The sequence below is a fragment of the Streptopelia decaocto genome, assembly GCF_964273445.1.
Source record: "Streptopelia decaocto genome assembly, chromosome: 1".
NCBI classification, from domain to species: domain Eukaryota; kingdom Metazoa; phylum Chordata; class Aves; order Columbiformes; family Columbidae; genus Streptopelia; species Streptopelia decaocto.
In genome coordinates this window covers 148169798-148183261 of record NC_138663.1, presented here as the reverse complement: position 1 = coordinate 148183261, position 13464 = coordinate 148169798, and the positions used below count along the sequence as shown (strand labels likewise).

At 38.3% G+C, this 13464-nt stretch overlaps 1 protein-coding gene across 2 annotated transcripts in view; it reads left to right on the top strand.

The window, feature by feature from the left end:
• The window catches only part of EDAR (ectodysplasin A receptor), a gene marked incomplete at both ends in the record, with an annotated part of 64612 nt that extends 56131 nt beyond the window's left edge, over positions 1 to 8481 (top strand). The window contains 7 exons of one of the 2 annotated variants that reach the window (XM_082053474.1): positions 812 to 898; positions 2109 to 2237; positions 2326 to 2400; positions 2714 to 2786; positions 3545 to 3704; positions 6705 to 6765; positions 8162 to 8481. In XM_082053474.1, coding sequence (XP_081909600.1) covers positions 812 to 898; positions 2109 to 2237; positions 2326 to 2400; positions 2714 to 2786; positions 3545 to 3704; positions 6705 to 6765; positions 8162 to 8481 — 905 coding nt within the window. The remainder of the gene's footprint in view (positions 1 to 811; positions 899 to 2108; positions 2238 to 2325; positions 2401 to 2713; positions 2787 to 3544; positions 3705 to 6704; positions 6766 to 8161) is intronic. The other variant, XM_082053475.1, reaches the window with a different exon arrangement.
• Positions 8482 to 13464: the final 4983 nt, after the last annotated feature.

Here is a 13464-nt window from a genome sequence, read left to right as displayed (position 1 = left end):
TGATATTAATTTATGACTTTGTTTACTGCTTTGAAAACTTGGTGTATGACACCATCTGAAAGAATAGCATTCACTTTAAAACTTAACTGCAGAATTTAAACATGGAAACCCCTATTGGACAATCTCACCCCTCTGCCAGTATTAAATATTCCTTTCAGTTCTTAATTTCACTGTTTTTGCGGATTTCCCCCCTCCCCAGAATACAGGTTTGGACTGACAGGGGCAATCAGAAGAAACATACCACCCAAATAGATTGCAGGAAATTCTAATATTCCCTTTTATGATAGTACAACTCCATGGAAAAGAAAAGCATGCAACAGTAGTATTTGTGACTTTTCCTAGGTTTTTTTGTGGCGTCATGAAGGTTTGCATGCCATCAGAGTTTCACAGTGATCCTGCTAGTGAAGGATGCTTGTGAGAAGTACTAATTTGATGAATCTACCAGCTGGGACTTGGGGTCTGCAGTTGCAAATAATGGAGTGGGCATTGTAAATGGTTTGATACATCAACTGGATCCTGGAAAACTTTCTGCTACCCAAGACAGATTTGTAATGCAGGAATCTGTACATAACAGGTGGCCCTGCCTGTGTCTGAAGATGCTGGGCTTTCTTCTAAGCTCATAACCATTCACGAACTTTGACTTCTTCCACACTCTCTAGATGCTGAGCAAAATATGTAGTCTGTAATGCAATTTTCAACATGATAGAAATGCAATCAAGCTAAGTAAAGGCTCTTTTTACTTGGGCCAAGCTATTGCTTTGGCTGGACAAAGTACCCGTGGAAGTTCATGGCATTTCTCTTTATGTTGCAGGTGCAGGGGCTGCCTCTGGCATTTCGGCCATTTTCCCGAGTACCTCTGGCACAAGCACTTTCTCACCCTACCAGCATGCTCACAAAGGTAAGAATGCGTTCACGGATTTAATTTAGCGGCTGCTGGTTTTGAAAATAACATGCAAAAACTGCAACTCAACTGAAAATATCTATTGTGAATTTAATTGCTAAAACTGCCATTTAAAATAATTCCAAATTAATTTTTATTTCTTGTTTAATCAACACCACTGGTTTAGTCGGACTTAAATTGGATTGGAACTGTGCTCAGTAATGCTAGCAAAGAATTTAACTCATTATTTGTAGCCATACATAAATGGCACTGTGCCTCAGCAAAGCTTAGCTTAGACAGATGAAAATAATTTAATGTACAAATATAGCCGGTCTCTTATTAAGCTAACATAAACAGTTCTCCAGCATTATTATTAGGTTTTAAATATATGCGAACCCGAGAAGACACAACAGGAAAGATGAAGTTACTGAGGTACCAACAATACTCATCTTCCCAGTATTATCTGGAAACATGATGATGAGGATCATGTTTCCAGAAAAACCAATGTTTTCATGCATTTTAGCACAGCTGTCATTTTCTGCATATTTTATTGGCTTTTCAGTTCTAGTTTGTTGCATTCAAATTCTGCTTCTGAATATCTTTTCATATACTTTATTTTAAATTCATTTTCTAGCCATACCGGTTTGTCTCTATTAGAAAAATATCAGTGCTTCCACATGTGTATTGTGTGCTCTTTTTTACTGCAAAGTTTTTGAGGCAGCCATAGTTATCAACAATCATTTTATCATTTTATCACTAATCATAGTTGTGTGTTGCTTTTGTTTGGTTGGTTTATTTGGTTTGGGGGGGGAGGTGTTTTGGCTGGTTGTTTGGTTGGGTTTGTTTGTGGGTTTTTTCTTCCCTGTGCTATTTCTCAGAATACAGCATTAGGAAAGCTGGTCCTCCTGCCTACATATAGCTTCCAGTAATATTAGCAGATATAACATAATTTCCTACATCTTTGTATCTGATGGATCATGTCATCAAATATTTTTAATGAATACTGTTAACTGGTTATTGCGGCATAAATGTCACCATTTTGAAAAACTGTTGATTAGTTTGCCTTTGAGATTCAACACTAAGCTTTTCAATGCTTAACAAGTAACCAAAATTCAGATCAAGTAAATGAGTATGCAAATGTAAGTGCAGAGCAGACTGCGAACTGTTAACTATTCTCTCATCCTAAAAGACACTCCTTTATGAAAATTTTTTTTGTTGTTTCTTCCAGCAGATCTTTCAGGACAAGGACATCTGGCTACAGCTCTTATAATTGCAATGTCTACGATCTTCATAATGGCTATTGCCATTGTCCTTATCATCATGTTTTACATTGTGAAAACAAAACCTTCTGCTCAAGGTAATTATTTAGCACATAAAATTTTGGCTGCAGATGTTATTTTTAGATAGTTTCTGAGAATAATTAGTGTCATATTTTTATATTCTAGCCTGTTGCAAGAGCCACTCAGTGAAAAATGTTGAAGCCCAAGCTAACACACAAGAAGAGAAGAAAGAAGTGCAAGGTATACGTTGCTTTAGTTTTGGTTTTGTTTTTTTTTTTTTTCCATCCAAGACAACATTGGGCTTAAATATAAGTACACTTATCTTAATTACAAGTTCTCCTTTGAATTGTATAAAAATCACATCAGTTTACTAAAGAATTGTGTATTATAGGTTTTGTGCTTCCAGAGTGTCACTTAATCCTCTGATAGCAATTTAAAAGATAGCACAGAGATTTATGTTTGCAGTAAGGTCACCAGCAGAAGCAGCTCCTGAGACAAAACACTGGTTTGGAAACACATTGCCAATTTAAATTCTCTAACTGTTGGTCTGCAGATAATGTTGTAATATTCTCTGAGAAGGAGGAGTTTGAAAAACTTACAGCAACTCCAGCTAAAGCTGTTAAAAGGTGGGTAAAAAATAATCATACTTCCAGTTTGACTGAAGTGGGGAAGGGACATAATCACTGTTCATCCTGGTGCAGAGGAACATGTGAAGAACAAATTAGATGGGTGCGCAGGCAGTTTGCTGCAGCAGGGAGAAGACTAGATGCCTTAGTCAGGTTTTCCCTCTCTGATTTCTAAGAGAGGTTGACAGATGAGATACTGTGATACTGTGATGTCACCAAAGAGAAACCTGTGTCCTCCACACTCCCTCCATGACCACTTCCTCAGCTCTTGGGGTTCCATCTCCTCTTTTGAGATGTCTATTTTTGGGACCTCAGTGCCGCTGTCACATACATATCATTAGTAAGGTTCCCCTTCATTTTAGGCAGGAAGAGTAAAAATAGCCGCTCCAGGCCTCAAGGAAACTCCTTGTCTGTAGCACCATCTGTGTGGCACAGTGTGATAGTTTTTCTCACCTTACATCTGCCTGGTTGCCAAACCTGTCTGGGTAACGTGATTAAGGTGGGCTACACACTGTCCTCAGTTGGAAAATCCCTCTATAAAAGGATTCTTGCAAGCTATGCATGGCTGTGTGACTTGGTGGTCATTGTACTTATACCCTGGGCAGGGGAATGCAGTTACATTCACAGGATTTTGGAGGAAAGGCATTTTAAAAAATGGAAGGCAATTTTATTCCATTACTCTAAGATTGCAAAAGGCAGATGATCAGAGTCAACTCATGAGAGGCTTCCCTAAGATAATTGTATCCTTCATTTTACAGTGAAAATGATGCATCTTCTGAGAATGAAAGACTTTTAAGTCGTAGTATGGATAGTGATGAAGAAGCTGCAGTTGACAAGCAAGGGACTCCAGAGAGATGCTTGTTATCTTTAGTGCATTTGGCCAGAGATAAATCTTCTACAATCAATAAATCAACTGGGGTAAGGCTATTTTGAGATTTAAAAACGAAGAGCGTTTTTCTGTAGTGTTTTTTTTTGTGTGTGTTTTTGTTGTTGGTTGGTTGGGTTGGGTTTTCTGGTTTTGGTTTTTGTTTTTTTAAGAGAACAATATACAAATGATCACCTCCCAAAATGCATGATAGTGGAAACCAGATTAATTTACAAGAGCTCCTCCAGACAAACTTATTACAGAATCTCTTTTGCATAGTGACATATATGTAGATATATATACTGTTCAGGACTGAAAAAGCAGATTTCCTACAAGAGTAATATCTTTGCTTTTTTGGGTATTATATTTTATATTCTAAAGAACTTTGCTTTTTGAGTATTATATTTCTAGTCTAAAGAAAGAAATAACAAATAACAGCAAACTCTCAATATAGCTAATGCTAATATGACTAACCCAAATGCTATATTTACCACAGAAAATCCAAGACAGTAAAATAATATGACATCTTAACATCAGAGCACCTTGACCCAGTAGCATCGGTATTTCCATGGCACAGACTTTTCAATAATATCCGGTGTTGTTCTTGGTTTTCGTGTATAATTTTGCAAAAACCACACATGCTTTGAAGGTCATTCCTGTGTTCTGAAGGACACTGTAAATCCACTGCTTGTTTTGCTGTGGGAGGCCTTCAGCCTTTGCTTCTTCCTGCTGAGTATATACTGCTCAGGGTGTTTTATCTCACTTGTAGCATTCCAAGGTATAGTTAAGGACACAAATCACCCACACAACTCTTTAGTTTATTTTAACATGAAACTATCCTTAAAAGGAAAGTGTCTGCTCAGATATTTTTTATGGGTTTAGTGCTTCAAAAATAATTTTAAAATGGCAATAGCTAGGACAAATTCACATCATTAATATCAAACATCATATTTATTTTAAAAAACTTTTCAAGTTTTAAATTGTCGAAATGTTTCAGATCAAACTTTCTAAAATAGCTCATTTTTCAGCTGAGACCAGACACAAAAAGTCGCAACAGCAGATAAACATTTTTCTAATTGTAGGCAGTTATGACTATCTGAAAAGAACTGACTACTTCAATGCTCACATTTTAAAAATTATTTTTCTAAGGTCTCTCTAAATACCCAGTGTTACTATCTTATGTATACATTTGGTTGAAACTGGGAAATACAAGTTGGGTAGGCATGAAATCAGAACATTTAACGAGAAGTGGGTTACCTTCTGAAGACCATATAGATACATTCTCCGGAGTCTTTTAGCTAGATAGCTCATAAGCACATCTGAAGCATGAACTATTTCTTCCAGACTTTCTGTTCTAACACATTCCTCATGGGCTGAAGCCTGCTGACAAGGTTGAAGACAAAGAAAGTGCAGACTGCATCAAGATCGTCTACCCAAATACCGAAGATTTCACAATTAAGGCAGTTGTCAGAAGTTAGAAAAGAAGTAATTTTCTTCAGGCTAGAGATTAAGTAACATTTAAACTACACAAAATAGTATTATGTAGCTGTTGGACAAGGGTAAAGAAAATTGATCTTATCCAAGTCTGTTCCTTCCTAGTTAAAACAAAAATCATTATGCAATGAAGGATCGTCGGGCTCAACTTTACCTGTTAGCTCTCAGCATAAGTGTTACAGATCTCTCATCCTCTGGCTTTGGTAAAAAGAGCATCCTACATAATTCTTCATGGGCATGGAAGTATTTAACCTCCCCCCTTGCCCTAAAAATGAGAGGAGACTGAAAACAAGTGTCCAATAGTTTGCTTAGGAGGAGTTTTAATAAAGTTCATTAAAAGAAAATTTCCTGTTTACAAGGTTCTGAAACAGCTAATCCAAGACTACAATAGCAACACAACTGATTAAGCATAAGTAAATTATACCACGAATATGTAAATGACAATCAGTGTTTGCACTGCATTGCGATACAACACACTTGCGCAGCATCTGCACCTGTGAGATGGGCTTTGTTCAGGAGCAGCAACCACTCTGTGGTCTCCAGCTGCAAGTCTGTTAATCCAAGCAATAGATGTGCCTTGCCCTTTAGAGCCCAAATAAAATGAGGAAAATCCTTCCACAAAACAAAGTGGTGAAAGTGGAGCTTTTTTTTCTAGCCTGGTTCGCAGTGAAAACTCACAAATTTGTAGAGATAATGCAAGGGCCCTATCAAAACGACAGCATTTCAGAAAGCTCAGCCCTAATGAGAGCTGGCAGAGGGATGACAATTCCAGTCCCTGAGAACTCATGACATTTTGACATTTGTTTTCACTTCACATTGAATCCAAAGCCAAATCTTGAGAATATTTTTGCTAAATGAGGCGATATCAAAATGTTCATGTTCAGCTTGGAAAATGTCAGGTTCTCAGTCCAAGTTTCTTTCTTGTCAAAAATGACTAGAGCACCCTGGACCTCAGATTTTCCCGGTCCAAAGCATCATTGATATTTTTGTTTTAATCTATCTGTAAAATGTTTCAGATTCAACCAGGCAAAATATCACAGAAGAACATGCAGTTAATTAATAACACACTAAGCAGTTCTATGTCAAATGACAGAAAAGAAGATCCCCCTCCTCTACAGTCCACCTAGATTACTGGAAGAAAGCAATTCCAGTCTTAATTTAGTTCCCTGTGGTAAATCCTGCTCTGCTTTACCTGGACATCCCTGCATTAATTACCTGCGTGTGCGGTATTGAATTTGTCCTCATTGTTGGGAGTTTGCTTCAGTCTAAAAGAGAAATAAAATATACAAACCCTTGGAGCAGAATAGTAATTGATCTTAAAAAAGGCTAGAAGATGGAAAGAAAGATCTCTAGCAGTGGAAGGTGAAATGAGAAATAGGTTTATGCTTCACATGAATGCTGTGTCCTTTTCTTTGGGTCTTCCAAGGGACTCTTGAGGACATTATGTGACAACCCCTAGCACCATGAAATGAGGAACTCCCACAAGTTTTCCACTGCTGTCTGCTAATTGCTTACTCGTGCGACTGAAAAATTAATGAAACAAAAATCTTCTCATTTAGATTCAAAGTCGAAGGAAAAAGATACTCGACGTGTACGCTAACGTATGCGACGTTGCAGAAGGTGAGTATACAAAACTTGCTCCTATAATAACAGCACAAAATTAGATCACAAGTCTTTTCTATAAAATAAGAAAGGCCTCTGCCTTCCTGTGGAAAGCAGGAAGTCCCAATCCAGAAAAGACCCTCTGAAGGCAGATTTGAGGCAGCCAAGTCCAGGCTGGGCTTGGGCTGGATCACACCATGGCTTCTTTCCAGGACCATCCATGAGCTTCCTTCTGCCGCAGAGCAAGGAGGGTGGTGCTGGGTCATGCTGGGACATGCACAAAGACCAAGTTTTGGAGAAGCTCTCACATGCTCCATCTAGAAGAAACCTGTTTGGTGCATGTGTCTAGTCCCTTGCACAACAGAGAGAAACTAGTTCCAAACATGAAAATGTGATTTGGGGAGGGTGAGGACTGCATTTCAGACAAAAGTCTTGACCTACTCTGCTTCTCTAAATGCTGTCCCACTTCTTATGACAAAAAGAGTGGAGTTTCCAAGACAGTGTTTTAAGTGTTCTAGGCCTCTTTAGCACTTGACTACCTGGACTGTTTTGGCAGAAGAGACATGAACTAATTTCCCTGCACAAGACACAACTGCATTTATGTCCCTCCACACACACACATACTTGGTGTGCCCATGTGTGCATGTACATATGAGCTTTCTGTGGCTCAGAGAGCTCTATCTCCCATCAAATTACTGCTGTTGAGGCTGAAGCAGGGAAACTACAGAAACAGAAGTCTGGTTTTGGAAAAATGCTGTAGCTGATTCTCTCCTCTATTCTGTAACCATGAATACATAGAAAAAGAATGTCCAGGAAAAAAAATAGCTCTTTCCCCACAGGATGAATGTTAAATCCTCTCTAGAGATTCAGTGATAGTAATGACAATTGAAGCACTTGCAGGGACTTCATGCTCGCAAGCATCTGGCATCATTGCTTCACCTCCCTCCTCACATTCCTACAAGGGCAACTTTCAATTACAGAGAAGTTGCAGCAGCTGCTGGTGACAGACGCAGAGAAGGGTCAAAGCTGTCTCACGAGCTCACACACTGTGCCTGACGTGCAGAGGTATATTAATGGAGCTGCTCACTACGGATATGGTTGCAATATACTTTTCCTAACAGCTAGTAAATTGTTGAAGGAAGTGGCAATGCCAGGGGAATTTGTACAACCTATCTAATACTTCTTTCTTTGACAACTTTTTACTCTAATTATTGTAACCTACTGTCACTAGGAAGAATTAATTTGGTAATATAAAGTAATAACTTTAGAGCTAGATATACTTATCATGGACTATCGCTTAAAGGTTTTGGCTGTACTTATTGCTAACAGTGTATACTGTAGTACTTTAATAAATGTCTTGAATAGTCAAGATGTGTGCACAGAGCTATCTGATAATAAGCACCTCGCTTTGCAGGTCTGAGCCCTACGGAGCTGCCATTTGATTGCCTGGAGAAGACCAGCCGAATGCTCAGCTCGACCTATAACACAGAAAAAGCCATAGTGAAAACGTGGCGCCACCTTGCTGAGAGCTTTGGACTGAAGAGAGATGAGATAGGTGGTATGACAGATGGCATGCAGCTCTTTGATCGCATCAGCACGGCAGGTTACAGCATCCCAGAACTGCTAACCAAACTGGTGCAAATCGAGCGGTTGGATGCTGTCGAATCCTTGTGTGCGGATATTCTGGAGTGGGCGCAAGCGATGCCGGCTCCTGAACCAGCAGCGACGTCCTGACTCTCCTGCCTGGGACCTGTGCTTCCACATCATCCACAAGAACCGTGAGTCCAGCAAGCACCATGTCAAAGACTTTGGACAAAAGACCATTGATGTTTCTTCTACGTAATCGCTCCTGATGACTAAGAGGAAGCTGTTCTCTTTGACTTCCAAAAAAATTGAAGTTACACATCTACCAAAACAAGGGCAGAAGTCTCCCAAGAAGCTTGGTATGAACCATGTCATTAGCAAAATGATCGTGTTAAACAGTTACTGATAATCTGTGGACACACAAACATCCATTTTGTGGTCTGTGTATGAGCATATGTGCAGATAACCCTGCTGATACCCTTCCTGCCTGGCCTGCAAGAAAGCCATTGAATTGCTCTCTGACAATATTGCTGCCTCTTAGGGCTTTGCTCCATGGTTTAATAGTCAGTCAAAAGCAGTACCACTGCTACAGTGCCAATCAATACACACTAGGCACGTACATTCCTGTTGGCTCTAACACATTTAATTTCATTTTCTATACTTAACATGGGTTTGTTGAATCTAGAAGTGTGTGCATAGGTGTATATACAGAGTCCTCAGGTTAACTAACTATATCGTATGAAAAAGGAGTCAACATGATTTACAGATTGAAGTGCTTCAAAATGCTGTACATAATGCACATAAATGCACTCTTGGTCAACATGGACATTTCAGAAATTGTAAATTCAACCTGCTGACTTGCTGAGGACAAACTGGTTAGCAAGTGTGCAGTAGAAGCTGGCAGTCACTCCTTGTAAGTTGAGAGCAAGAAGTTCTTCCCTTCTGCACTGATACCAAAAAAAAAAAGCAATGAAAACATCTTGTCCACTACCATGAAAAATGTATTTTTCCAGTAGTGACACCTATATATCAAGTTCTATTACAAGCCTTATATTACAAGCAGAGGAATTTCAGCAGACGACAGTCGTACACTAAGTGCAAAAAGAGTACATTTATCTAGAGATACTTTAAATGCAGAAGAATAAGTGTTTTTTTAAAATGCTCTACTCTTGTAAATGTAGACTGTGAGCACAGAGTTCACAGGTGAAAATCAGAGCCCATGGAAGATAAATATTTTGAGCTTGTGTGCAACAAAAATTGACCTTATTTTTTTTTTCCCCCTTTAACTAATCTATGATTTTCCTAGTGAAAAGCTCTCTAAAACTTGTACAGACCACAAACCAGTAGCTGTTACAAAACCTATTCGTTTAATTTGTAGCTAAACTGGGTGATGGCAGATTTCAACAAGTGCAACCACTAAATTAAGAGATGTGACAGTTACAAAGTAATACTTTTCAAATTCCAAAATGCATGACTGAACAAAATGCTATAAAAATATTAACTATAACCCCAAAGTTAACAATCAGTATTCCATCAGTTAGTAACTAGATCTTATCTATGGTAGTATCATAATTGTGCGGAACATTCAGTATCACCCTTTAACGTCTATATTTTCTATCTTTTCAGCACTTGATTTGTATAGCAGAGGAAGTACAGACTGCAACATAAAACCTATCCTTCTCCTTGTCTTCCACCATTTATTTCATATCATAACACACTCTTCATTAATTTACATATACCAAGTCTGATGAGAATTTTGACTTTTCTTTAAAGGAATCGGGAAGCTGCATTTATTTGAACATTTAACTAGCTGATTAGTGTTTAATTTAGGGGTGAAATGCTTGCTGTCTTGAAAGTAATGGCAAATTAATGCAGATTTCAACAGGCTTCAATAAGATTCCTAGATTTCCTGATGACTCAGGAATCTTCAACAGGATTTTCAAGACCCTGAATTTACAGTTTAGGACTATTGCTACTAAAAAAAATGAACCAAACCAAACCAACCAACCAAAAATGGGAAGATTCTATTATTTCTTGTGCCAGTGTGTAACTACAGTGTTATTTAGTGGACTGCCTCCTAAATTTCATGTTTCATTTAATAGTACACGCCATTTATTTGTTTAAAAGAAGATACAGGAATCCTCTTTTTTATGTTTATTTGGCCTTGAAAAATTAGGGTCTTGAAATCAATGGTGCCAATGTGAATACAAACTATTTAACATTATTTTATTTAGTATACAGTATTTTTATTGTTACACAAAAGATTTACAGGAATGAAAATTTTTCCTGTAGGTCTTGCCAAAGCTTACTTTCTAATAATTTTGTTTAATGCTGTATATATAACTTATTATATTGTAAAATATGAACATAAGATATGCTAATAAAAGAAATAAGTCAAAGACAGTTGTATTAGCCATTTCTTTGATTAAATCACATATTCCCTTCTAAATCTGTAATGAAATGAGTTAGCCAGGGGCTAGCAGGCACATTCCTGTGGTATGGGAGTGTCTAGGTAACATACATGAAGGAATCTTTGTGTTCCTGTAGGATACTGCTTCTCTGTACTTTGGGAACTTTCAAAGCAGAAACCATTCTTCCTTTGTCAATATAGTTTTGGATCAATAAATCACCTTGCAGGTTCTATGAAAATGCCAAACTGAGCAACTTCTTGCAGAAACTGTTTGTAAGTTGTTATGTATGTACTGAGAGCTGGTACAGACGGTGAGACTGGTGAGTAATCTCACAGTAGCAATAATCTCTCGTTAATGTGTGTTCCTAAATTAGCAGTACTATCCCACATTATCGGCAATCTCAACTGGAAGCTTTCACTGCATGACAGGATAATGATGTTCATCCAGTCTCAGGCTGCACCGGTGAGACTGCCAGCAGAACCACCAGCTTCTACAAAAAACAGAGCATCAACTTGCATTTCCCTCAGACCCTGGTGATTAAACTAAGACTTTCCAAGTATTTCATACAGATGAAACATATCCTAAATGTAAGAAAAACTCTCCTACTTTGGGACAGTTTGGGACTTTGCTTATTCAGATTCATTTGTCGGTTTCAGCACAATGAATATGTTCTTGTTCCATCAACAATTAAAGGACAGAAAGGCTCCAGAAACTGCAACAAAAGCTTTGAGTTTGCTGGATAATTGAGAGAAGCTGATGTTCTGAGTTTCACTTTACTGTCTTTTTACTCCCTGCACTATATGTGCAGGAGTTAACATGGAGTGAAGCTCACTCCAACAGGCATTGCTGCATCTAAACACATCGCTGTCAAAAAGACTTCAGCATTCTCTGCTTCAATGTGCTTATGGACAACCAGCCAAAGAAGAAACTTTGGTTTCTGGGGTTTAACTTGACAGAGCACAGATCTGTGTAAAATATCCATGTCCTTCCATTGTGTCAAATAATGAAGCAAAACATAACAAACAAAGCACTTGAGAGGCACTGTGAGATGTTGTCTTTGTTTCAGTTTTTCCTTCTTTTTTTTTTTTTTTTAATTTTTGATTTAAGTTCAGAGCTTCCAGCACACTGTATTGTACCTGTGCAAATACAGGTGCCTGCAGTGAGATTCATTTTACACTAAATAATCAAGATGGGTTGCGTCCTCAAACTATAGGCTATAGTGTCTCTAGACTGTAAAGAGGTCCTGGAGTGACAAGCTTTGATGTAAACACATATTCTACAGAGGTCCACGGTTAGATGAGTTGAATCTTACCAAGTAACCAACTTATTATAGGTGTGTGACTGTATTTCAGCTCAGTAACATCTCTGAAATACCTGCAGCCAGCACATGTAGGATGCAGATGAACCATGGAACTGTTATAAATTATGTTAATTAGTGTGCTGTTTTAGGGAATAATTGGAATAGATGAATGGCCAAGGTGTACTTAAGTTAATTTCTCTGGCATTGTGTACTAGTGTTCTTACTATGTACAGCAAATTGGCTCATATAAGATTAAAGATATGATTGACTATTAAATTCTAAATATGATAAGGAATTTGTAACAAGAAGTTAAACAGAAGTTTCTAAATTTTCACATCATAAGAGCATTAAAGATTTTAATCCGTTGCAGTGACTTTACTTCCAATACAAACACATTTCTTACCACACAGTCTTAAACAAACCTCACTTCAATGATCCAGATTCTGAAGAAAACACGACCTCCCTTGCTTAGAAGTGGCTCCTCACTGCTCTGGCAAGCAGCTGATCAACTACAGACTGTCTTCTTCAGAGCAAAATATCAATCCTGCTTTTGGTGTGGAGAAGCCAATTTGTATGTTTGCTTTTAGAAAAGACTTATTCTTTTCAGCTCCTGACAGCATTTCTTTAGCAAACACTCATTATCTTGGTCTCAGCTTTTTAATCTAATGCTGAAAGACCAGACTGAACAGAGGTGGGGGGGGGTAGTTACATCAGTGTAAACGCTCAGGTGGTGATTTCACCTTGACTAACCCATAAAATGTCTTTACACAGCTACAGATCTACTTTGATCATCCCTGAAAGTTTGTTGTCTTACCACAACAAGTTCTACACAATCTAAGGGTGTCTTAGTGATTAAAAAAATATAAATTGTCGCAGTAGAATAGAATATTCTTTTAAAAGGCTGCCTTTTCACAGTAGAGTGGAAAGGCTACTGTTTTACCTTGTCCTGACTGCCACAATCTCAGGATTTTCCTCCTGACAGAGGGAAAATGGTGCCTTCTTTCAGAGCAAAGGAGCGCGCCAACAGCAAGAGGGGCTTCCAGAAGGCAAGGTGGGAAAGGCTGGGGGAAAAAGTGAGAAAGCAGAGGTTCTGCAGCACAGCAGGGAATGGGAGGCCACTGGTATGCATGGGGCAGGTACAGGACAAGGCCTCAAATAGTTGTGTAAAGAATGTTTCTGGGAGTTAGGGGAGATACACAGAATTTTCACAGACAGAAAGTTTTTAGAGTTGGACAGTAAGACCCAACCCCTAAGGAAATGAGTGGGTCAAGGGGAAAATTATTTACAAGACCTTTTGCTTCCTTTTTGATGTGCATTTTTTTTTCCTTAAAAAGTAATTGTTCTTCTTTATACTCTGATAAAACCAAACTTTCAAGTTGAAAAGACCCTTTAAGGTCCTCGGAAATGCTTACTTAAAATAAA